Source organism: Symphalangus syndactylus, chromosome X (assembly GCF_028878055.3).
Source record: "Symphalangus syndactylus isolate Jambi chromosome X, NHGRI_mSymSyn1-v2.1_pri, whole genome shotgun sequence".
NCBI lineage: Eukaryota > Metazoa > Chordata > Mammalia > Primates > Hylobatidae > Symphalangus > Symphalangus syndactylus.
This window is the reverse complement of record NC_072447.2, coordinates 37,866,381-37,892,930: the sequence shown is the minus strand read 5'-3', so window position 1 is coordinate 37,892,930 and position 26,550 is coordinate 37,866,381. Positions and strand designations below refer to the sequence as shown.

Genomic DNA, 26,550 nt, shown 5'->3' with positions numbered 1-26,550 from the left:
GAAAAAACACGAGTGATCACTAGATATATAATAATCTATTGTTGGTATAGAAATTATCTAATGAGGCCGGGCGCAGTGGCTCATGCTTGTAATCCCAGCACTTTGGGAGGCCGAGGCGGGCGGATCACGAGGTCAGATCGAGACCATGGTGAAACCCCGTCTCTACTAAAAATACAAAAAAAATTAGCCGGGCGTGGTGGCGGGCGCCTGTAGTCCCAGCTACTCGGAGAGGCTGAGGCAGGAGAATGGCGTGAACCCGGGAGGCGGAGCTTGCAGTGAGCCGAGATTGCGCCACTGCACTCCAGCCTGGGTGACAGAGCGAGACTCTGTCTCAAAAAAAAAAAAAAAAAAAGAAAAGAAATTATCTAATGACTTATTTTTAAATTCTTTATACGAAAAATTTCAATTTACTAAAAGGTAGAAAGAATGAATACCTGTGTACCCACCACCTGGATTCGATACTTATTAATATTTTGCCAAATTTTCCAATATACACATATTGCCTGAACCATTTCTAAGTGAATTATAGACACCACGACACTTCAGCATGCATCTCTAGTAAATGTTTTATAAAACCAGCCTTTGCTTATCTCCAACAAATAAGACATTCTCTCATATAATCAAATTGACAGCAATTCCCTGCTAGTATATTACTCATCCATAGTCACATTTCCTCAACTGTTACCATTTGTTTTAATAGATTACTCCTTTTAACAAAAATGTTTTTATAGCTGTTTAAAAAACATCAAGATCCAATAAAGGATTGCATGTTGCATCTGGTGGTTATGACTCTTTAGTCTCCCCTAATCTAGAGTAATGGATAGTCGTCCTTCCCCTATTCTTCCCCCACGAGCTTGACTTTAAGGAAGCCAAGCCATTTGTCTTGAGAATCTTCCACATTCTGGATTTACTGGTGTCATTTAACTCATTTCTCTATCTCCTGTAGTTTTTGTAGGGTAAACATTTCTGGAAATAATACTTTATAAGTTAAGCTTAGAAAGACATCTCAGCTAATGTTCGTATCAACATTGTCGTTCCGTATCCCCTTGTCTTTCTTTTCTCTTCCACCTTAATCTTCTCTTCTTTTTCTTCCCTTTCTGTCTCCTTTTCATGTTCTGTTCTTCTTTACCTTTTGTTCTGCCTTCCATACTTCCTTTGGATATAGTCCATTTTCCCTCCTCTGTCTCTCTTTCCTGAAATTGAAGGCAGAGAGAGAGAGAGAACTGGGGCTCAAAGAATCCGAGAACTGTCAGGTGAGAAATGGGAATATAAAGTAGAGTGGCCAAGCCATTCTTTAGCATATATATATATATATATATATATACTATTTTGTCCATCTCTCTGAATTTTTAATTTAATTTCAAATATTCTGATCTTTGAGTAAACTTTTTGATAAAGGTGACTATATGGCTCATTTGGGTATATCTATATCACTTTTAAGTTTTTTTTTTTTTTTTTTTTTTTTTGAGACAGTCTTGCTCTGTTGTCCAGGCTGGAGCGCAGTGGTGTGATCTTGACTCATTGCAACCTCCGCCTCCTGCATTCAAGCAATTCTCCTGCCTCAGCCTACCAAGTAGCTGGGATTACAGGTGCCCACCACCACGCCTGGTTAATTTTTTGTATTTTTAGTAGAGACGGGGTTTTGCCATGTTGGCCAGGCTGGTCTCGAACCCCTGACCTCGTGTGATCCACCCGCCTTGGCCTCCCAAAGTGCTGGGATTACAGGCGTGAGACACTGCACCTGATCTTAAGAATGTTTTTAAGCTTGAGAAATGATACCGGAAATGATCAATTTCACCAAGTGGTGGGTGGGAAGGGAGGGAAGGAAGAGAAGGTGAAAGTAGGTCCAGACCTTCTTTTTCCTCCTTTGATGGTATCTTACTGGCCTGTGTGTGTACCACTGGAATTGTGGGCTAGAACTGCTCTTGTTTTATGAATCCTGCATCCTTTTTTCTCAGAGACCATGTGAAGGCAATGGAAGAAAGGAAGTTACTTCATAGTTTCTTGGCTAAATCACAGGATGGACTGCCTCCTAGGAGAATGAAGGACAGTTATATTGAAGTTCTCTTGCCTTTGGGCAGTGAGCCTGAATTACGAGAGAAATATTTGACTGTTCAAAACACCGTAAGGTAACACAGTGCTATTTTTATGTATTTGTTTTTATTTCCTTGTTTTATAACAATTTTGAAATATAATTCACACACCACACAATTCGCCTGTTTAAAGTGTACAATTCCATGGTTTTGATATATTTAGAGAGTTGTGCATCCATCACCACAATCAATTTTAGAACATTTTCATCACCCTGAAGTGTGTTATTTATTTTTAAAAGGAGACCAACATGATTTGCATTTAATTCACTGTTTGCTTTATTTCACAGATTTGGCAGGATTCTTGAGGATCTTGACAGCTTGGGAGGTAATGGTATTATTTTAGTCTTTCTAATAGATAACTACAGATACACATTGAATTCTGTGACTGGAAAGGGCTCTTTTATTCTTTAACCTGCGCAGATGGTGATATTCTAGAGTGCACAAAAAAAGAAGGACATCGGCCAGGCGTGGTGGCTCACGCCTGTAATCCCAGCACTTTGGGAGGCTGAGGCAGGTGGATCACTTGAGGTTGGGAGTTTGAGACCAGCCTGACCAACATGGCGAAACCCCGTCTCTATTAAAATACAAAATTAGCCAGTTGTGGTAGTGGGCGCCATAATCCCAGCTACTTGGGAGGCTGAGGCAAGAGAATCACTTGAACCTGGGAGGCAGAGGTTGCGATGAGCTGAGATCGTGCCATTGCACTCCAGCCTGGGTAGCAAGAGTGAAACTCCATCTCCAAAAAAAAGGGGGCATCTACTACTTCTGAATTGTCATAATTTTTTTCTTATAAATGTAGATTCCTATTTAATGGAGGTATAGTCTGAATAATCTTTCTTACTAGTCACTTTAAAAAAAGAAAGTCTTAAACTTACAGAAGAGTTGCAAATACAGTATAAAGAATTTTTCTGTGGCCAGACGCGGTGGCTCACGCCTGTAATCCCAGCACTTTGGGAGGCTGAGGCAGGCAGATCACAAGGTCAGGAGATCGAGACCATCCTGGCTAACATGGTGAAACCCCGTCTCTACTAAAAATACAAAAAATTAACCGGGCGTGGTGGCATGTGCCTGTAGTCCCAGCTACTCAGGAGGCTGAGGCGGGAGAATCACTTGAACCTGGGAGGTGGAGGTTGCAGTGAGCCGAGATCGCGCCATTGCACTGCAGCCTGGGCGACAGAGTGAGACTCCATCTCAGAAAAAAAAAAAAAAAAGGAAAAAAAATTTTTTTTGTCCCTTAATTATGTGAGAATAAGCGGCTGACATGATGCCACATCACCCCCAAATATTTGAATATGTCTTTCCTACAAACAAGGACATTCTTCTACATAACTACAAAACAACCATAAAAAATCAGGAAATTAACACTGATGTATCATACTGTCTAATCCTCAGGTCCCATTCAACTTTTGCCAGTGGTCCTTCATAGCAGAAGGATCCAGTTCTGAGCCATATGTTGATTTAATTGTCATGTCAAGACTAGTTCCTTAATCTTTCTTTGACTTTCGTGACTTTGACATGGTTCTTTTGTGTATTGTCCCTCAATTTGGGTCTGTGTGATGCTTCCTCATGATTAGCTTTGGGTTATGCATCTCTGGCAGGAATGTCACAGAAGGGATGCTCTGTTCTTATTGTATCCTATCAAGTGGTGCATGGTTTTGATTTGTCTCATTACTGATGATATCAGCTTTGCTTACTGGATGACGATGATGTCTGCCACTGTTCTTCACTGTAAAGTTACTCTTTTCCCCTTTGTAATTAATAAGTATCTTATGTGGGGGGGTGACAGGTAACTTTGAGACCTTCATCAGACTTTCAATTCATTATTTTTAAATCAGTATGGACTCAGGAATTCCTATGTTACTGAATGGACTATAATATGATACTATCATCTATTTGATGTTCACATGGTCCAAGGAGTGTCCCAGTCCCTTCAGGCTAGCTTCTGTGTGGTTTTCTTTGATGTGTCCCCATTATTCTTTGAGCACTTTCTCACTTTCTGGCACAATAAGATATTGTAGGCTCATCTTATACTTTTCCCTGCCCCAGTCCTAGCATCACCCACATCTCCAAGGAGCCCTTTTTTTTTTTTTTTTTTTTTTTGAGACGGAGTCTCACTCTGTCGCCCAGGCTGGAGTGCAGTGGCGCAATCTCGGCTCACTGCAAGCTCCGCCTCCCGGGTTCACGCCATTCTCCTGCCTCAGCCTCTCTGAGTAGCTGGGACTACAGGCGCCCACCACCACGCCCGGCTAATTTTTTTGTATTTTTAGTAGAGACGGGGTTTCACCGTGGTCTCGATCTCCTGACCTCATGATCCACCCACCTCGGCCTCCCAAAGTGCTGGGATTACAAGCGTGAGCCACCGCGCCCGGCCAAGGAGCCCTTTTTTGAAATGGAGAATGATATTTTGAAGTGGAGGATGGTATTTTGAAATGGAGAATTATATTTTGAAATGGAGGATGATATTTTGAAATGGAGATATGTGCATTGGGAGTGGTCATTGCTCCTGGGTATCACTGCTCCCAAACCCTCTTAGTGGAGGAGCTGGGAAATATATGTGCATATACATACATATATGTTATTTCTAAATCTTTGTACAGATGTATATATGAAAACCATGGGATCACACTGATAGCTCCAATTCCAGTTTCACCATGGGGTTCATTCTCATTTCCTTCCTTTCCATATTTGTAATTCCCTTCTCCAACTGGCTCCATTCTCCTTAATATATTGACTTATTTAATCAGTTCCCCTGTATGTGACCAATTTCCTATGGCTGCCACCCCTCATGCATCATGGATGCTCTCCTCACCACACCTGGGCTCTGGTACCCCACACCAGGTCCCCCTCTGCAGGCTCACCCTCTTCATTGTGCTCAAGCTGTGACATGCTCTGCCATCACTCTTGCAGCCTCTCTGCAAGGATGTCCTCCTCACCCTGCTTGGACGCCAACACCCTACTCTAGGCTACCTTACTTGCTCCCACCTAATGATATTTGGGCTGAATGGTTGGGAAAGGGTCTGAAAAAAGGTTCTAATATATTTTTAAAACTATTTTTTTATAGAGATGGGGTCTCCTTGTGTTGCCCAGGTTTTTCGTGAACTCCCGGGCTCAAAGGATCCTCCTGCCTCAGCCTCCTAAAGTTCTGATTACAGGTGTGAGCCGCCGTGCCTGGCCTTGTTTTTTTTCTTTTTTTTGAGACAGAGTCTCACTCTTGTTGCCCAGCCTGGAGTGCAGTGGTCCGATCTTCGCTCACTGCATCCTCCACCTCCTGGGTTCAAGCGATTCTCCTGCCTCAGCCTCCGGAACAGCTGGGATTACAGGTGCCCGCCATCACGTCTGGCTAATTTTTGTATTTTTAGTAGAGACGGAGTTTCACCATGTTGGCCAGACTGGTCTCGAACTCCTGACCTCAGGTGATCTGCCTGCCTCGGCCTCCCAAAGTGCTGGGATTACAGGTGTGAGCCACCACGCCAGGCCCTAACTTTTAAAATACAAATACAAGCTTGTTGTTAAGCTTACACCTAGCAACTACTTTTCTCTAGATTAAATAAACCCAGTTAAAAATTCTTGGCTGGGCACAGTGGCTCACACCTGTAATCCTTGCACTTTGGGAGATTGAGACAGGAGGATCGCTTGAGGCCAAGACTTTGAGACCAGCCTGGGAAACATAGTGAGTCCCCATCTCTACAAAACCCAAAAAATTAGCTGGGCATGGTGGCATGCGCTAGTAGTTCCAGCTACTCAGGAGACTGAGGTGGGAGGATTGCTTCAGCCCAGGAAGTCGAGGCTGCAGTGAGCTGTGGTGACACCACTGCACTACAGCCTGGTTGACTTTGGTTTGCTTAGGCGTCCTTATATACACAAACTCCCCTGCCACTACTCTCTTTCTTGCTCATTAACTTCTGTTGATGGCCAGTCCCTTTAACCTGTTCACTTGATTCTATTCCTTCTATTTCTTCAAGGAACTGCCTTATCACTTGGCTTTCTCCCTCATTTCCTGAGCCTTTTCTCAACTTCACTTTTCCCTCAAGTTATAAACATATTCAAGGTTCTTCCATCTTGAAATGAAAAATAGGCCGAGCAGGGTGGCTTACGTCTATAATCCCAGCACTTTGGGAGGCCGAGGCAGGTGGATCACTTGAGGCCAGGAGTTCGAGACCAGCCGGGGCAACATGGTGAAACCCCATCTCTACTAAAACTACAAAAAGTAGCCGGGCGTGTGGTACGTGCCTGTAATCCCAGCTACTCGGGAGGCTGAGGCACGAGAATCGCTTGAACCTGGCAGGCAGAGGTTGCAGTGAGCTGAGATTGTGCCACTGTACTCCAGCCTGGACAACAGAGCGAGACTGTCTCAAAAACACAAAAATTAGCCAGTTGTAGTGGCATGTGCCTGTAGTCCCAACTACTCAGGAGGTTGAGGCAGGAGAATGGCTTGAACCCGGGAGGTGGAGGCTGCAGTGAGCTGAGATTGCACCACTGCACTCCAGCCTGGGTGACAGAGTGAGACTCTGTCTCAAAAAAAAAAAAAAAAAAAGTAAAAAATCTTCTTTCCTTATAACACCTCACACTTTCTTCCTTACTTCACAGCTCACTTTCTGAAAAGAACCAGGAAAATCACCTGCTCTCATTGCCTCTTTATGCTAACTTCCTGTTAATTAAATATTTCCCGTTCGGCTGTGTTCCGGCTTCTGCTCCTCCACGCCATTGAATCTGCTCTTGCCAAGCTCGCCATTGGCCCCTTTACTGCACAGTTGAATGGATACTTTTCAGGGCTGATCTGACCCCTCTGTGGCTTCTTATATCATCCAGCCCATCCTTGGGCTTTGGTGACATTTCATTCTGCTTCTCAGGCTGCTCTTTTGTAGTCCCCTTTGTAGGTTCCTCTTTTTCTGTTGATCCCTTAAATGTAGGTTATCTCCAGGGTTTTGTCTTTTGCCTTTTCAAAAAATGATTATTTTTTGAATTTATTTTATTTTATTTTGTTTATTTATTTATTTTTTGAGCTGGAGTTTCGCTCTTGTTGCCCAGGCTGGAGTGCAATGGCACGATCTCGGCTCACTGCATCCTCCATCTCCCAGGTTCAAGTGATTCTCCTGCCTCAGCCTCCCGTGTAGCTGGGATTTCAGGCACCCACCACCACGCCCGGCTAATTTTTTCTATCTTTAGTAGAGACGGGGTTTCACCATGTTGATCGGGCTGGTCTCGAACTCCTGACCTCAAGTGATCCACTCGCCTCGGCCTCCCAAAATGCTGGGATTACAGACGTGAGCCACTGTGCCCGGCCTTTTGAATTTTATAATTTGTTCATATTAATTAAATTTTAAGGCATTTTAAAATTTAACATGAAAATTGTTAAATCTTTTAAAATTTTTTTAGTTTTTGAGACAGGGTCTCACTCTGTCGCCCAGGCTGGAGTGCAGTGGCGTGATCACAGCTCACTGTAGCCTCGACCTCCTGGCTCAAGCAGTCCTCCTGCCTTAGCCTCCTGAGTAGCTGGGACTACGGGTGCACACCACCATGCCCGGCTAATTTTTTTGATTTTTAGTAGAGACAAGGTCTGCCATGTTGCCCAGGCTGGTCCCAAACTCCTGGACTCAAGGGATCCCCCCACCTCGGCCTCCCAAAGTGCTGGGATTACAGGCGTGAGCCACTGTGCCCAGCCCTATTGTTTTAGTTGAGGTTAAAATATAAAATTTACCATCTTTATCCTTTTTTTTTTTTTTTTGAGACAGAGTCTCACTCTGTCACCTAGACTGGAGTGCAGCAGCACCATCTCGGCTCACTGTAACCTCTGCCTCTCAAGTTCAAGCAATTCTCCTGCCTCAGCTTTCGAAGTAGCTGGGATTACAGGCATCTACCACAACGCCCGGCTAATTTTTGTATTTTTAGTAGAGATGGGGTTTTGCCATGTTGGTCAGGCTGGTCTCAAACTCGTGACTTCACGTGATCCCCCCACCTCAGCCTCCCAAAGTGCTGGGATTACAGGTGTCAGCCACTGCGCCTGGCCCATCTTTATCATTTTTAAGTGTACCAATCAGTGGTAAAAACTACATTTATATTACGTTTTCCTCCGTCTCTTCTCTACCCTTCCCTTCTGCCCTTTTTTGGGTTGACATTGCAGATTCTGTATAAACTCGTCTACTCCCAGTGTTTCAGTTGCTATCAGTATGCTGAATACTTATGAAGCTACATTTTCTGGCCTGCTTTTCTGAGTTTCAATCAATTTTTCCTCTTAGCTACTAGATCTATTTTTCTTTTTTAGAGACAGTCTCACTCTGTTGCCCGGGCTGTAGTGCAGTGGTAAAATCATAGCCTACTGCAACCTTGAACTTGTGGGCTCAAGTGTTCCTTCTGCCTCAGCCTCCTGAGTAGTTGGGACTATAGGCACACTGCACCATGCCTGGCTAATTTTTATATTTTACTGTAGAGACGGGATCTCACCATGTTGCCTGGGCTGGTCTGGAACTCCTGGGCTCAAGTGATCCATCTGCCTCTGTCTTCCAAAGTGCTGGGATTACAGGCTTGATCCACCATGCCTGGCCTAATTTTTAAAGTTTTTTGTAGAGACAGGGGTCTCACTCTGTTGCCCAGGCTGGTCTCAAGCTCTGGGCTCACGTGATCCTCCTGCTATGGCCTTCCAAAGCCCTAGGATTACAGGTGTGAACAACTGCGCCCTGCCCAATACCTTCATTTGGATGTGCCATAGGCTCTTCAAATTCAACACATTGAAAATGGCCCATTCTTTTCTTCCTATGTTCTCTTTTTATTTTGAGACAGAGTCTTACTCTGTTGTTCAGGCTGGAGTGTAGCGGCATGATCATGGCTAACTAAAGCCTTGACCTCCTGGGCTCAAGCAATCCTCCTACCTGTGTCCCCAGTAGCTGGGACTACAGGCATGTGCCACCACACCTGGCTAACTTTTGTGTTTTTGGTAGAGATGGAGTTTCTGCTGTGTTGCCTGGGCTGGTCTTGAACTCCTAGGCTCAAGTGATCCTCCTGCCTTGGCCTCTAAAAGTGTTGGGATTACAGGCGTGAGCCCCTGTGCCCAGTCTGTGTTCTCTTTTGCAGTGACTAGTACACCATGCTTACCTATCCAAGCTAGAAAACTGAATTTATTCAAGTCTTGTCAGGTTTACCTTCTTCTTAACTCATAGTCTTTTCATCTCTACTCCTGTTGCCATAGGTTGGAACCATCTGATTTCTTCGCTGGACAAAGACTTTTAAATGGAGTTTATTGCCTTTAGCCTATCATTCCCCCAGTGCGTCCTTTAGCAGGTGCATAGATGGAAGGATTTACAGTTACTCAACAAATATTTATTGAGCCACATATCTTGTCCTGAGAGTTTGTGATACAAATTTGAATGGATCATGGGAGAAGCAGGGAGCCAATCAACATATAATCATACAACTTTTTTTTTTTTTTTTTTTTTTTGAGACAGTCTTGCTTTGTTGCCAGGCTGGAGTGCAGTGGTGCGATCTCGGCTCACTGCAACCTCTGCCTCCTGGGTTCAATTGATTCTCCTGCCTCAGCCTCCTGAGTAACTGGGACGCCACCACGCCCGGCTAATTTTTGTATTTTTAGTAGAGATGGGGTTTCACCATGTTGGCCAGGATGGTCTCGATCTCTTGACCTCGTGATCCACCTGCGTTGGCCTCCCAAAGTGCTGGGATTACAGGCTGAGCCGCCGCACCCGGCCTAACATATAATTATACAACTTTAAATGAGTTGATATCTGTAAGGTGCATAAACCATGCTTGGCACATATAAATGCTTGTTAAAATATGGAAAGTATACAGATAACCACAGGGTGGTATAGGAGTCAAGGATGTTATGGGGAAGGAGGGATAACTGAGTGAAATAATTGTTTCATGATTAATTAGGACAGAGCCAGGAGGAAAACAGGTAGCCAAGTCCCTGTGATTTGTTTCTCTTTCCTGAAGATGTTTGATACTGTCAGACCCATGTGCTGAGTTCTTACTCTGATTTGGGCACTGAGTCTCTGTGGAGTGGTAACAAGCTGTCTGGTGGTTCTGGGCTTGCTTCGGGCTTTGATTTATTCACTAAATCTTAAAATCGAGGGGGCAGTCAGATTGGAGGATCTCCCAAATCCTTCAATTTATAAAAGTGTTTGATCCTAGGATAAGATGATCAGTGGAATATTGGGGGCTGGGTCTTCAAAACGAGACAAGGCTTTTAATGGATTTCAGTGAGTGAATTTTAAATGTTGGGAAATAATTCTGCCTTTTTAAAATTTTAAAATTTGGTGCACTCATGTTTTCCTGCAGTTCTTATTTGTTACATGCACAACAAAATCCATTCAGCCAAGATGTCTCCTTTATCGATAGTTACAGCCCTGGTGGATAAGATTGGTAAGTGATATCATTTTCTCTCTTTTTTTTTTTTTTTTTGAGACGGAGTCTCGCTCTGTCGCCCAGGCTGGAGTGCAGTGGCGCAATCTCAGCTCACTGCAAGCTCCGCCTCCCAGGTTCACGCCATTCTCCTGCCTCGGCCTCCCGAGTAGCTGGGACTACAGGCGCCCGCCACTATGCCCGGCTAATTTTTTGTACTTTTAGTAGAGACGGGGTTTCACCGTGTTAGCCAGGATGGTCTTGATCTCCTGACTTCGTGATCCGTCTGCCTTGGCCTCCCAAAGTGCTGGGATTACAGGCGTGAGCCACCACGCCTGGCTAGTGATATCATTTTCTATGCATACTTAGAATTCTTAGTAATTTCAAGATTATTAATTATTGAGATTATGGGAAGTACTCTCCTTTTATGGGAATTTTTTTTTTTTTTGAGACGGAGTTTTGCTCTTGTCACCCAGGCTGGAGTGCAATGGCACGATCTCGGCTCACTGCAACCTTCGCCTCCCAGGTTCAAGCAATTCTCCTGCCTCAGCCTCCCGAGTAGCTGGGATTATAGGCATGTGCCACCACACCCAGCTAATTTTTGTATTTCTAGTAGAGACGGGATTACACCATGTCGGCCAGGCTGGTCTCAAACTCCTGACCTCAGGTGATTCACCTGCCTTGACCTCCCAAAGTGCTGGGATTACAGGCATGAGACACTGCGCCTGGCCCTTTATGGGGAATTTTAATGTACATATGCATAGGAAAATGTCTAGAATGCTATATACCAAGATATTTATTATAATTAGGTGGGTTTTGCATGATTCCAGTTTTATTTTTTATATTCTTTGCTTTTTCTGCATTTTTCAAAAACACATGTAGATTTCTTCCTGCGTGTCAAACAAGTTATTTTAGTTTTGAAGACAAAAAAGAAATGTAGTGGAATTTGCCATAATTTCTAATTGTTCCTATTTACAGAACAGAAAATTTTTGGTATGATTTGGACCCTGACTGACTTCTGTTTTGCAGATATGTGTAAGAAGAGCTTGAGTCCAGAACAGGACATTAAGTTCAGTGGCCATGTTAGCTGGGTCGGGAAGACATCCATGGAAGTGAAGATGCAAATGTTCCAGGTAAATATGCGCCTGAAGATTGTCCACTGTTTAAATAAGACCAGCTAGTCTCCATGCAAGAAAAGCTTATTTACCTATGTATCTGTAGACAGGTATGTTGTTCACTGCTTCTAGAAAAACAGTTGAAAGCTCATGTCATACAGATGGTGGGTTATTAATATCCTCCTTGTGGACAAAGCCTGACGTACTATTTGTTGTTTATATTTAATATTTATTACTTTCTGATCATATACAGCTCCATGTTAAGGTGTTTGTTTCTGGTTCTGCCTAGGAGAATTTCACAGACGTCTGTGTTATGGTAGGAGTGAATGGAATTGATTACTGTATTCATTTCCCAGGACTGCTGTACAGTTGGCCCTCTGTGTCTGTAGATTTCATGTCCACAGATTCAACTAACCATGGACTGAAAATGTTTGGAAAAAAACAATGAAAAATAATATAAATAAAACACAATACAGTATAACAACCATTTTTTTAAAAAAAATAGAGATGGGGCTGGGTGCAGTGGCTCACGCCTGTAATCCCACCACGTTGGGAGGCTGAGGTGGGCGGATCACTTTAGGCCAGGAGTTTGAGACCTGCCTGGCCGACATGGTGAAACCCTGTCTCTATTTAAAATATACAAAAATTAGCCAGGCTTGGTGGTGCATGCCTGTAATCCCAGCTACTTAGGAGGCTGAGGGGTGAGAACCGCTTGAACCCAGGAGGTGGAGGTTGCAGTGAGCTGAGATTGCGCTACTGCACTCCAGCCTGGGCGACAGAGTGAGACTCATCTCAAAAAAAAAAAAATTAAAAATAGAGAAATGGATATGGAGTTTCGCCATGTTGCCCAGGCTGGTCTTGAACTTCTGGCCTCATGTGGTCCTCCCACCTTAGCCTCCCAAAATGCTGGGATTAGAGGCATGGCTGGCCTTAAAACAACTATTTATATGGCATTTATATTGTATTAGGTATTATAAGTAATCCAGAGATGGTTTAAAGTATACAGGAGGAGGTGCGTAGGTTTTATGTAAATATGACACCATTTTATATAAGGGAGTTGAACATCTGTGGATTTTGGTATTGGCGGGTGGTGGTGGGGAGTTCTGGAACGAATCCTGCATGGATTCCAAGGGGCAGCAGTACCACAAAGTACCATAAACTGGTGGCATAAAAACAGAAAATTTATTGACTCACAGTTTGGAGGCTACGAATCCAAAATCAAGATGTCAGCAGAGCCACGCTCCCTCGAAAACCTGTAAGAGAGAAGCCTTCCTTGTCTGTTTCTTGCTTCTGGTGGTTTGCTGGCAATCCCTGGCGTTCCTCGGCTTCCAGCTGTAGCACTTCATTGAGTCTCTGCCTCCGTCATCACATGGTGTTCTCTCGTGTGTCTCTGTCTCTCTGGTGTCTGTTGTCAGGATGCTGCTAATCACACTGGATTAACCGCCCACCCTACTCCAGCATGACCTCATCTGAACTAATTATGTCTGCAATGACCCTATTTCCAAATTCAGTCGTGTTCACAGTTATGGGGGTTAGGATTTCCACATGTCTTTTTGGGGGACACAGTTGGACCCTTAACAGTCATTTGAGCTATTACAGTAGTTAGGAACAGCTCATCTGATGAGTAAAACTCAGAATAGCTATTACAAACAATTGAAGAAATTTGACCAGAAAAAGTACCTCAAAGAGGATAACAACACAGAAATAAAATGATTCAGTGTATGTCCAAGATTTCATTGTGGAAAACTTATTTAAGAATGACTGGCCGGGCGCGGTGGCTCACACCTGTAATCCCAGCACTTTGGGAGGCCAAGGCCGGCAGATCATGAGGTCAGGAGATCGAGACCATCCTGGCTAACATGGTGAAATCCCATCTCTACTAAAAATACAAAAAATTGGCCTGGTGTGGTGGCGGGCACCTGTAGTCCCAGCTACTTGGGAGGCTGAGCCAGGAGAATGGCGTGAACCCAGGAGGTGGACCTTGCAGTGAGCCGAGATCGTGCCACTGCTCTCCAGCCTGGGCGAAAGAGCAAGACTCCGTCTCAAAAAAAAGACTTATTCAGTTATGCCAGGGTATTCAGTAGACCAGGGGTCCCCAACCCCCGGGCCACGGGCTGCATAGCAGGAGGTGAGCTGTGGGCAAGTGAGAATTACCACCTGAGCTCCGCCTCCTGTCAGATCAGCAGCAGCATTAGATTCTCATAGGAGCACGAACCCTATCGTGAGCTGCACATGTGAGGGATCTAGGTGGCACACTCCTTAGGAGAATCTAGTGCCTGATGATCTGAGGTGAAGCAGTTTCATCCCAAAACCATCCCCGCAACCCCATCCCATTCCGTGGAAAAATTGTATTCCACAAAACTGGTCCCTGGTGCAAAAAAGGTTGGGGGGCCACTGCAGTAGACCTATTATTCAGATGCATTTTTTCCTGCTATGGAATGATGAAGCATTTCACCTTTTGGTGAAATAAACTTTCATACTTTCAGAAAAAGCCTGAAGCTAGCTCTGTAGTAGTTATTTGTCAGAATAGGTTTTTTTTTATTCAGTACTATATGCAAGTGATTGAATCTTTCAATTCCCATGTTTGATGTAACTGACAGTAATACTGTTTTATTTTGTTTGTTTGAGACAGTGTCACTCTGTCTCCCAGGCTGGAGTGTAGTGGCGTGATCTCAGCTTTCTGCAACCTCTGCCCCTCGGGTTCAAGTGATTCTCATGCCTCAGCTTCCCAAGTAGCTGGGACTACAGATGTGTGTCACCATGCCTGGCTAATTTTCGTATTTTTAGTAGAGACGGGGTTTCACCATGTTGCTCAGGCTGGTCTTGAACTCTTGGACCCAAGCCATCTACCCGCCCTTGCCTCCCAAAGTGCTGGGATTACAGGCGTGAGCCACTGTGCCCAGCCAATAATAATGTTTTAAAAACAAAACATTGCTGGAATGCTGCTATGATCTGCCTACAGTCTTTTTTTTTTTTTTTTTTTTTTTTGGAGACGGAGTCTCGCTCTGTTGCCCAGGCTGGAGTGCAGTGGTGCGATCTCGGCTCACTGCAAGCTCTGCCTCCTGGGTTCATGCCATTCTCCTGGCTCAGCTTCTCGAGTAGCTGGGACTACAGGCGCCTACCACCATGCCCGGCTAATTTTTTTTTGCATTTTTAGTACAGACGGGGTTTCACCGTGTTATCCAGGATGGTCTTGATCTCCTGACCTCATGATCTGCCTGCCTCGGCCTCCCGAAGTCCTGGGATTACAGGCGTGAGCCACCGCGACTGGCCTGTTCTGCCTACAGTCTTTTAAAAAATATTCTTGGTTAATTCCTAGTCTGCTCAGTGCCATGCACAGCAGATTCCTGGCACAGGACCTGCCTTTTAGGGAATCTTGACAATTTGCCTCTTGGACAAATAGGTTGAAAAAGAGATACAGGAATTATTGAGAGAGAACCAGTGGAACTCAGTGTCAGACAGGTAAACACTTTTGTTTTAAATTTGCATTCTTCACTGGCTATTTGACTAATAACTCATGACTCGAGTGATCCTTTTTATTCCAGAGAAGTGGTGTGGGGATAAGCACTCTGCCTCTGGTTTGCGTAGATTTAGGTTCTAATCCCAGCGCTGCTGCTTCCTAGTCATGTGGCTATGGATAAACCACTTCTCTGAGCCTCTGTGTTCTCAAATGTAACATGAAAATAATAACAGAGTACCATGTTATATGGTTGTGGTAAGGGAAATTTGAAAAAAAAAACCATTCATGTGAAGTACTTTGGTACAGTGCCTATCACACAGTAACCACTGTTGGAAATTTTTTTTTTTTGAGACAGGGTCTTGTTCTGTCACCCAGGGTGGAGTGCAGTGGCATGATCTCAGCTCACTGCAGCCTCTGCCTCCCGGGTTCAAGCCATTCTCCTGTCTCAGCCTCCCTAGTAGCTGAGATTACAAGTGCACACCACCACGCGTGGCTAGTTTTTGTATTTTTTATACAGACGGGGTTTCACCATCTTGGCCAGGCTGGTCTCGAACTCCTGACCTCAAGTGATCCGCCCACCTCAGCCTCCCAAAGTGCTGGGATTATAGGCGTGGGCCAACACCCCCAGCCTGGCAATAATATTAATTTATTATAAATACTGTTGAGGTGGCCTCAAATTTCTATTTTGGGCTTGACCTTCATACCCACTTTCCTGAGTGCTCCTTATATTTCTCCACCTACATGTGCTGTTGCTACCTCAAGTTCCAATAAACAGTACGTTCCAAACTGAATGGCTCCAATTCTCATCCTCCTCCAGTCTCCCCTTTGCCAGCCTCCTGCTTTCTCCAGCTCCAGACCTTTGTGACAGCTTTAATTTTCCCTTTCCCATGCAGCCTTTTGCCAGGTCTTGCAAATTCATCACCCACAGCAACTCACCAGAATTCTTTCTCCCCATATCCTTTTGGCCCTGTGTTTGATTCAAGTCCTCACTGCCTCTTGTGTGAGTGCCTTAACCGTCTTTTAATTAATCTGACTTTCTCTAGCCTGACCTCTCTTTTAATTTTATGCATTTTTACCACATAAGTCTTCCAAAGCTGATCTTGAATCAGGTCACTTCCCTTCTCAGAAACCTTCAGTGACCATTCATTATCTGTGGATTAAAGTCTAAACTCCTTTGACTAGCCCAGGTGCAGTGGCTCACGGCTCCAATCCCAGGACTTTGGGAGGCTGAGGCAGGTGGATCTCCTGAGCTCAGGAGTTCAAGACCAGCCTGAGCAACATGGTGAAACCCTGTCTCTACAAAAAGTACAAAAAATTGGCTGGGCGTGGTGGCCATGTCTGTAATCCCAACACTTTGGGAGGCCGAGGCAGGCGAATCATGAGGTCAGGAGTTTGAGACCAGCCTGGCCAATATGGTGAAACCCCATCTCTACTAAAAATACAAAAATTAGCTGGGGGTGGTGGCACGTGCCCGTAGTCCCAGCTACTGGGGAGGCTGAGGCAGAAGAATTGCTTGAACCTGGGAGGCGGAGTTTTCAGTGAGCCGGGATTGCGCCACTGCATCCCAGCCTCGGCGACAGAGTGAGACTCGGTCTCAAAAAAAAAAAAAAAAAAAGTACAAAAAATTAGCTGGTGTGGTGGCGTGCGCCTGTGATCCCAGCCACTCGGGAGGCTGAGGTGGGAGGATCGCTTGAGGCAGGGGGGTGGAGGTTGCAGTGAGCCGAGATTGCGCCACTGTACTCCAACCTGGGTGACAGAGTGAGACCCCATCTCAAACAAAAAACAAAACTCCTTTGATTAATTAGGGCCCAAGGGGCTTCATAAACTAGCCCCAGCCTACCTTTCCAACTATATTCCCTTTGACTTATCATTTATATACCTTCTTAATGCTCACCACTGGCCTTCAAGCATTGTAAGAATAGGGAGTTATTCACGTTTGCATTCTAGTGCTTGGCACTAGTGGGTGTTCATGATGGTAAACCATAATGTACATATAGGTTGAACATTGCAACTCTGAAATCTGAAATGCTCCAAAATCTGACTTTGAGCACTGACATGATGCCCAAAGGAAATGCTCATTGGGTTTGGAATGTTCGACCTGTAAGTGTTGAATGCAAACATTCCAAATCCAAAAATCCAAAATCCAAAATAGTCTGGAATACAGAACACTTCTGGTCCCAAGCATTTTGCATAAGGGATATTCAACTGGGAGTGAGTGAATGAGTATAATTGCTGATGGTTTTTCCTTTGCCTGAAATTCTCGTGCTCTGGCTCTGTATCCACATTCTCCCTGTGCTCCAGGATAACTTCATGCTCAATCCTTTCCTTATTCTCGCAGCATGTAACACCTGTTCTCAGGCCTCCTCCCTCAATACCGTCTCTCTGACTTGCTCTCCTGGCACCTGCTAGTCTCCTACAGAGCTGTGCATGAATATGTCTTTTCTCTTCCACTGTGGACTCTACTCCTCAACGATAGGACCTGGGTTTGAGTAACCTAGCTCACTTCCTGACATCCATTCATTTCACATTCACTTAGCAATCATTTATTAAGTGCCTGTCCTGTGCTAGGCATACAGCAGTGAGCAAAACAGATAAAGTTCCATTCTCTTGGAGTTGACATTCTAGTAGTGCCTAGAACCTGCCTCCTTCATTCATTGGCAAATATTGATCAGGTATCTGCTATCTGCCAGTCTTTGTGCTAAATACTAGGGGTATAACTGGGGGAAAATGGTCTTTGTCCTCCAGGAGCTCACGGTGTAGTAGGGAGACAGTCACATAAACAAATGATTATGATATAGTATATTGTTATGCAGTATTTTTCAACAGGGACACTGTTGGCATTTCTGGTGGAAGCATTCATTGTTTTGCAGGTCTATCCCCTGCATTGTGAGGGATTTAGCTCCCTGTTTACCCCCCTCCATAGTAATGCCCCCCAAGTTATGTGACAACAAAAACTACTCTGTATTTTTCAAATGCCCACCTAGTAGAGTGATATCTACTTGTCTTACATTGAGAACCACTGTCAAGAGAGGACTGTTTCTATTAAGGGGGCTGAATGAAGGAGGCAAAGATAAACTTGGTCTGGGGAATAGGGATGGGGGAGGGGAGGAGTGTCGTGAAGAATGAGGCTGCTGAGGAAGGCATCAGGTAAAGATATAGACAGGAGGCAGTCAACAGCCTGTTCTATCCCAGGACTTCTCAGTTGTTAGTTAGCTATGGCTAGAGAAAAAGGTGCAGGTATGAGCACAGTATTTGGTGAACAACTGGAGAGGAATCGTGGGCTCTGTTGTGGAGCGCTTTATATGCCACGCTAACAGGATTAGCCCAGGTGCTGGTGGAAGAAAGGAGGAACTATTGAAAGGCAGAGGCATAATGAGATTGGTGAGACTGCTCCTGCAACTGAGGGGGAAGGCGGTAAGGGCCTAAGTAGGCAGTAGTGATGAGGCTCGTATCATTTGTTGAGGAGGGAACCGAATATACTCTCAGGTTATAAATAGCTTCTGTCATTACTTTATGGTATGACTTTCCTGGAAGTACTGACTTCTAGGGGATAAAGAAACATCCTAAGGCCCAGGCATGGTGGCTCATGCCTGTAATCCCAGCATTTTGGGAGGCTGAGGCTGGCAGATTCCTTGAGCTCAGGAGGTCAAGACCAGCCTGGGTAACATGGCAAAACCCCATCTCTACAAAAATTAGCTGGGTGTGGTGGTGCACGCCTATGGTGTCAGCCACTCGGGAGGCTGAGGTGGGAGGATTGCTTGAGCCCATGAGGTCGAGACTGCAGTGAGACGTGATCGTGCCACCGTACTCCAACCTGAGTGACAGAGTGAGACCCTCTTCCGGCAGGGGGGGCGGGGGGGAAGAAACATCTTCAAACCTCAGAGGCCTATGCATTGTAAATACAGTTTGAGTAGCATTGTAAATACAGGTTGAGTATTCCTTACCTGAAATGCCTGGGACCAGCAGTGTTTCTGATTTCAGAATATTTATATTTACTGGTCGAGCATTCCTAATCCCAGAGTTCAAAATCTTGAAATGCTCCAATGAGCATTTCCTTTGCGTGTCATGTCAGTGCTTGAAAAGTTTTGGATTTTGGAGGATTTTTTATTCTTGGATTAGAGATACTCAACCTGCATTTAACTTAACCCACATAATCATCTTTGATTTTACCTCTTCTTGGGAGCTCCTGTGCCCAGCCACGGAGGCATAAACATGTGCTAGTGGTTGGCACACTACAGTTCCCTGAAACATACTAGTGTTTGTGAGCATGGGTAGGTGTGCCATCAGGAGGACAGGCACGCCCTGCAAGAAGCTCAGATTCTGAGGAAAGCAGGCAAATTAAACGCTGATGATACCCTCTGTGACCCTTGCCTTTGGGTCCCAGTCTTGCACAGTTCCAAACTCCATGCCAGCAGCCCATCTCATGCAGTATGCTGTTTGCGTTTTGTTTATTTTGTTTTGGAGATGGGATGTTTTCTGTCACCCAGGCTACAGTGCAGGGATGTGATCATAGCTCAGTGCATCCTCGAACTCCTGGGCTCAAGGGATCCTCCTGCCTCAGCTTCCCAACTAGCTGGTACTACAGGCATGTACCACCATGCCTGGCTAATTTTTATTTTTAGTTAGAGACCAGGTCTCGCTGTGTTGCCTAGGCTGATCTCACTCTCCTGGTCTCAGGCGATCCTCCCATCTAGGCCTCTCAAAATGCTGGGATTATAGGCGTGAGGTACCATGCCCAGCCCCCGTTTGGGCTTTGAGATATTTTTCTCTTCTGCTAGGCCACAGGCTCCTTTGTCATCCTGCCATTCCCAGAGCTTAGTGCTGCGCCTGGCTTAGGGTAGGCCCTTAGCAGACAGTGGTTAATGAGGGTGCTTCTCCTCTTTTTCCAGTTTCAGGCTTTCTCGCTCTCTCTTTTTTTTTTTCTTTTTTGAGACAGAGGCCTGCAATCTCGGCTCACTGCAACCTTGGCCTCCTGGGTTCAAGCAATTCTCATGCCTCAGTCTCCTGAGTAGCTGAGATTAGAGGCATGCGCCACCACACCCTGCTAATTTTTGTATTATTTAGTAGAGACAGGGTTTTGCCATATTGGCCAGGCTGGTCTCAAACTCCTGACCTCAAGTGATCCTCCCACCTTGGCCTCTCAAAGTGCTGGGATTATAGGCATGAGCGACTGCGCCTGGCCAGCATACATACTGTCTGTTAGAATCGTGGTAGGTCTTCCCAATAAATCCATTTCTCATATGTACATTTTCTTTCCTTTGTTCTTTAGTTACATGGTGATGAATTTTGTCCTGTTTTGGATGCAACATTTGTAATGGTGGCTCGTGATTCTGAAAATAAAGGGTAATTGCTATTTTTTTCATAATTCTTTATTTTGAAGAATTTCAAAGATACATAAGACTGGAGAGAAAACTATAATGAATGTCCATATACCTATCACTTGGACTTAACAGTTTTAATTGCAATATTTTGGCCATTTTTATTTTAAGGCAAATCCCAGACATGACATTTCACTCTTTAATACTTTAGGCATCTTTTAAAAAATGAGAATATTCTTAGGCCGGGAGAGGTGGCTCACACCTGTAATCCCAGCACTTTGGGAGGCCGAGGCTGGCGGATCACTTAAGGTCAGGAGTTTGAGACCAGCCTGGCCAACATGGTGAAACCCCATCTCTACTAAAAACACAAAAATTAGCTGGGTGTGGTGGCACGCACCTATGGTCCCAGCTACTGGGGAGGCTGAGGCACGAGAATCACATGAATCTGGGAGGTGGAAGTTGCAGTGTACCGAGATTGCGCCATTGCACTCCAGCCTGGGTGACAGAGCGAGACTCCATCTCAAAACAACAACAACAAAAAGAGATGTTACACAATTCTGTGAATATACTAAAAGCCATTAAATTGTACACTTTCAATGGGTGAATTGTGTGGTATGCGAATTATACCTCAATAAAGCTGTTACCAAAAAAAAAAAAAAAAACAGACTTACAGACATAAAAATCAAATGTAATATGTGGACCAGATTTGGATCCTGATTTGAACAAATCATTCAAAATATATTTGAAGAAAACTGGATATGAACTAATATTAGAATATATTAAGGACTTATTTTTGTTAGGCATGACAATAGTAATGTAGTTACTTAAGAGAATATTATCCTTTTTTTTTTTTTTTTTTAAGATGAAGTTTTGCTCTTGTTGCCCAGGCTGGAGTGCAATGGCGGGATCTTGGTTCACTGCAACCTCCGCCTCCTGGGTTTGAGTGATTCTCCTGCCTCAGCCTCCTGAGTAACTGGGATTACAGGCATGTGCCACCACGCCTGGCTAATTTTTGTATTTTTAGTAGAGATGGGGGTTTCACTATGTTGCCCAGGCTGGTCTCGAACTCCTGACCTCAAGTGATCCACCCACCTCAGCCTCCCAAAGTGTTGAGATTACAGGTGTGAGCCACCGTGCCCAGCTGAGTTGTGCAATCTCTTAAATCTGTTTTAATCCAGAACAGTTGTGTCTTCCCCTATTGTTTCTTATTCACTCATTGAGCGTCTGGATCATTTGTTCTAAATAGTGTCCCACTTTCTGGATTTGTTCTATTGCTTTCTCATGGTGGTTTGTTTGTTTGTTTTTTGATCTTGTTTCTCTATCCCTAGTAATTTCTCTAAACTGAAGTTAGATCTAAAGCCTTGTATTAGATTTAGGTTGAGCATATTTGGTGAGAGTACTACATAGGCGATGTTGTATATCTCGTATTTCATATTGCATCATATCAGGAGGTACAGGTTGTCCCACTCACAGTGATGCTAAGATTAGTGTGTGGGTTCAAGCAGTTACAGCCTAATCTCTCCTTTGTGAAGTTCAGTTTTTCCTCTTCTGATCAGCAACAATCTACAGGGGTGTAATTTGTCATCCTGCAAATAGCTGAGTTTCCCATCAGTCTTTTTCCAGTGCTTTCAATGTCCACTGCTGATCATTGCTTTAATTAGTATCATTAGGCAGTTTAGAGTAATTCTCAAATTTTGTCATTCCTTCTACATTTATTAGCTGGAATTCTGTAAAGAAGAGCTTTCCCTTAACAACTAGGGCAATTGGGTTTGAAATGGAGTTAGGATCAATGCTTCATTCTTGTCTTTTATTTACATGTTTTCAGAATAAGGAGTTGGTTCACTAGCTAGTGATGACATGCTTTTCCCAGTTTTTTGGCTTTTTAGAAAAGTACCATGTTTTTAAATTTCTTTTTTTTTTTTTTTTCTGTGTGTGTGTTTTTGAGATGGAGTCTCGCTCGGTCACCCACGCTGGAGTGCGGTGGCACAATCTCGGCTCACTGCAGCCTCTGTCTCCTGGGTTGAAGAGATTCTCCTGCCTCTGCCTCCCAAGTAGCTGGGACTACAGGCATGCCCCATTATGCTTGGCTAATTTGTTTTGTATTTATAGTAGAGACGGGGTTTCACCATGTTGGCCAGGCTGGCCTCGAACTCCTGACCTCAAGTGATCTGCCCGCCTAGGCATTCCAAAGTGCGGAGATAACAGGTGTGAGCCATTGCACCCAGCCCGTTTTTTTGGTTTTTTTTTTTTTTTTTGAGATGAAGTTTTGCTCTTCTGTCCAGGCTGGAGTGCCAGTGTCATGAGCATGGCTCACTGCAGCCTGGGCCTCCTGTGCTCAAGCAATCCTTCCGCCTCAGCCTCCTGAGTAACTGGGACCACAGGCACATACCACCATGCCCAGCTAATTTTTTTTCTTTCTTTCTTTTTGAGATGGAGTTTCACTCTTGTTGCCCAGGCTGGAGTGCAGTGGCGCAATCTTGGCTCACTGCAACCTCCACTTCCTGGTTCAAGTGATTCTCCGGGCTCAGCCTCCTGAGTAGCTGCCCAGCTAATTTTTAAATTTTTTGTAGAGATGGGGTTTTGCCATGTTGGCCAAACTGATCTCAAAATCCTGGGCTCAAGTAATCCTCTCACCTCAGCCTCCCAAAGTGCTAGGATTACAGGTGTGAGCCACTGTCCTGCCAGAAAAGTATCATTATGAATTCATGGTTGTAATATATTACATGTATTTCAATAAATTGCAGGCGTTGTTTCTCTTGATGCTCTGAGTGTGCCTTCTTTGGGCAGTGGGAGTTCCTCTAAGCTGGCTCCTTTCCACCTGTCTGTTTGATACCTTCCTGCTCTCTGACACAAGATGTCTTGGGCTCATCTTACATATTTCCTGCCCCAGGCCTGGAGTCAGCCATTTCTCCAAGTAGTTCTGGGGTTCCTTTTAGTGGGAGCTGGTATTTAGACATCAAAATCTGGGCACTAGAACTGTACATTGTTACTAGTTTGTTATTGTTTCCAGGCCTTTTCTGTGGACAGAGCTAGGATATATTTTAAACAAACAAAAAACCTCATGAGAGCTGGGTGTGGTGGCTCACGCCTGTAATCCCAGCACTTTGGTAGGCCGAGGTGGGCGGATCACTTGAGCCCAGGAGTTTGAGACCAGCCTGGCCAACATGGCGAATCCCCATCTCTACTAAAAGTACAAAAAAATTAGCCAGGTATGGTAGCATGTGTCTGCAGTCCCAGATGATGTGGGAGGCTGAGGTGGGAGGATTGCTTTAACCCGGGAAGCAGAGGTTGCAGTGAGCCAAGGTCGCACCACTGCACTCCAGCCTGGGCGACAGAGCAAGACCCTGCCACAAAAAAAGAGCCTCATGAGTTTATATGGTCATTTTCAAGTCAGATTTAACCATATAGACTTCAACTTACTTTACGTCATCTTTTTTCTCTGAAATTGAATTCTTGGTTTCTAACAACAGTTACACCCAAACTGAGAAAAACTAATTGTGGGGGTAGAGCTGGGGTGAGAGGGATTGCTCTTTGCATAGGACAGAGTCCAGTGGCCTGTGGGAAATCTCATTTGTATTAGAAACTTGATTTAGGAGTCAGCAGTGAAAAATCTTTGCTGCTGCGTGGAAAGCTGACTTGGAAAGCCAAATTAAGATAGAAAAATATGTTGGTCCCTTAGTGATCTGAGGGAAGAATAACACCCATCTACTCTGGCCCTTCCTGCCAACCCCAGCTGACCTGCTGTGGCCAGTGACTGGCCTGGGGCTTCTATTCAAGCACTGAGGCCATTGCTGCAAGTTTCACTCCCAGCTGATGCATGTCACTTTTCCAAGCTGTTGTTTCAATTCTTTTCTTTTTGTTTTCGAGACAGAGGTTGGCTCTTGTCACCCAGGCTGGAGTGCAGTGGTGCGATCTCGGCTCACTGCAACCTCTGCCTCCTGGGTTCAAGTGATTCTCCTGCCTCAGCCTCCCTAGTAACTGGGATTACAGGCACCTACCACCACGCCCGGCTAATTTTTGTATTTTTAGTAGAGACGGGGTTTCACCACGTTGACCAGGCTGGTCTCGAACTCCTGACCTCAGGTGATCCACCTGCCTTGGCCTCCCGAAGTGCTGGGATTACGAGCGTGAACCACTGCCCCCGGCCTGTTTCAATTCTTTTGTTTCCATTGTTGTTTCATCAAATCTTTGGATTCTACCACAGTTAAGTATTATCCCTTTTCCCTTATTTTTTATTTCAAAAAATTTGATGCTTACAGAAAAGTAGAAAGAATAATGCAACAAACATATGCCTTTCACCTAAATTGTATTACATTTGCGTTATTCTCTTACCCTCTCTCTATAAATACACACATTTACATATTTTTTCCCATGAATCATTGGAAAGTAAGTTTGAGACTGCTTCACCCATTCAGGAGTTCAGCATGTATTTCCTAAGAACCAGGTATTTCTACATAACCTCAATGCCTTTATTATATCCGAGAAATTTAACAGTGATACAGTTATTTAATATGTGATGCGTATTCAGATTTCACCAGTTGTCCCTAAAATGTCCTTTATAGCTATCTCCCTGATTCAGGACCCAATCCATCAAGGATTGTATGTTGCATTTGGTTATCCTGTTTCTTTAGAATAGTCTCTCTGCCATTTGCTGTCTTTCAAAAATTGATATTTTTAAAGAGTTCAAGCCAGTTTTCTTATTCTTTTTTTGAGACAGAGTTTTGCTCTTGTTGCCCAGGCCGGAGTGCAGTGGCATGATCTTGGCCCACTGCAACCTCCGCCTCCTGGGTTCAAGCAATTCTGCCTCAGCCTCCCGAGTAGCTGGGATTACAGGCATGTGCCACCACGCCCGGCTAATTTTGTATTAGTAGAAATGCGGTTTCTCCATGTTGGTCAGGCTGGTCTCGAACTCCCAACCTCAGGTGATCCCCCGGCTTGGCCTCCCAAAGTGATGGATTTACAGGCGTGAGCCACTGCGCCCGGCCTAAAGCCAGTTTTCTTGTAGAATGTTCTACAACCTATATTTGACTGTTTCCTCATGATTAGAATCAGGTTAAACATTTAGCAAATGCCAGTATCCTTTTTATAATGTTAAGTTTCTAGTGTGCAATTAAGGCTGTAACCATAAGGCTTCCCTAATTGTTCCAGCGTTCACGTGTAAGGCAAGCAGTAAGCGCTACCCAAAATGAAAAGCAGATTCTTTAAAACTAGTAGGTGATTGTTCATTTTCCGGTTTTATTAGATAATGGCATATCTTAAATTATATTCTTTTTTTTCTTCTTTTTAGGCCGGCATTTGTAAACCCACTCATCCCTGAAAGCCCAGAGGAAGAGGAGCTCTTTAGACAAGGAGAATGTACATTAATTTGTTTATAATAAAATAAATTTGAAAAGCACATTAATTACACTGCAGAAGAGATTATTTAAGATTTTATATGGGCTCTTCATACCAGTCAAATGTCTTTTTTTTGTTGTTTTTTTTTTTTTTTTTTTGAAATGGAGTCTCTCTCTCTCTCGCCAGGCTGGAGTGCAGTGGTGCCATCTCGGCTCACTGCAACCTCTGCCTCCTGGGTTCAAGCGACTCTCCTGCCTCAGCCTCCCGAGTAGCTGGGACTATAGGTGCGTGCCACCACACCCAGCTAATTTTTGTACTTTTAGTAGAGACAGGGTTTCACCATGTTGGCCAGGATGGTCTCGATCTCCTGACCTTGAGATCTGCCTGCCTTGGCCTCCCAAAGTGCTGGGATTACAGGCGTCAGCCACTGTGCCTGGCCCAAATGTCTTATTCATACCAATAATTTATTGAAATTAAAAATATTCTTTGTTCTTTGGAGTCCATACTTTGAATGATTTTATTGATCAGACAATATTTATTAAGTGAAGTAATTTGTTATCTGTTTTTTTTTTTTTTTTTTAGACAATTCTTGCTCTGTTGCCCAGGCTGGAGTTGGGCTTGGGTCCAGGAGTTTGAAGCTACAATTATAGCCTCGATCTCCTGGGCCCAAGCTATCCACCCATCTCAGCCTCCTGAGTAGCTAGGACTATAGGCACGTGCCACCATGCCTGGCTAATTAAATTTTTTTTTTGTAGAGACGGGTCTCACTATGTTGCCCAGGCTGGTCTTGAACTCCTGGACTCAAGCAATCCTCCTGCCTCAGCCTCCCAAAGTGTTGGGATTACAGGCATGAGCCACTGCACCTGGCCTGTTTTCTCCGT

General features: G+C 44.4%; 1 protein-coding gene across 10 annotated transcripts in view; it reads left to right on the top strand.

Moving 5' to 3' along the window:
• Positions 1-26,550, top strand: part of ACOT9 (acyl-CoA thioesterase 9) — a 73,553-nt gene that overhangs the window by 43,967 nt on the left and 3,036 nt on the right. For all 10 annotated transcript variants that reach the window (XM_055269042.2, XM_055269043.2, XM_063634764.1 and 7 more), the window contains 6 exons: positions 1,959-2,129; positions 2,381-2,418; positions 10,380-10,463; positions 11,472-11,575; positions 20,287-20,360; positions 25,623-25,690. In XM_055269042.2, the coding sequence (XP_055125017.1) occupies positions 1,959-2,129; positions 2,381-2,418; positions 10,380-10,463; positions 11,472-11,575; positions 20,287-20,360; positions 25,623-25,690 (539 nt within the window). The remainder of the gene's footprint in view (positions 1-1,958; positions 2,130-2,380; positions 2,419-10,379; positions 10,464-11,471; positions 11,576-20,286; positions 20,361-25,622; positions 25,691-26,550) is intronic.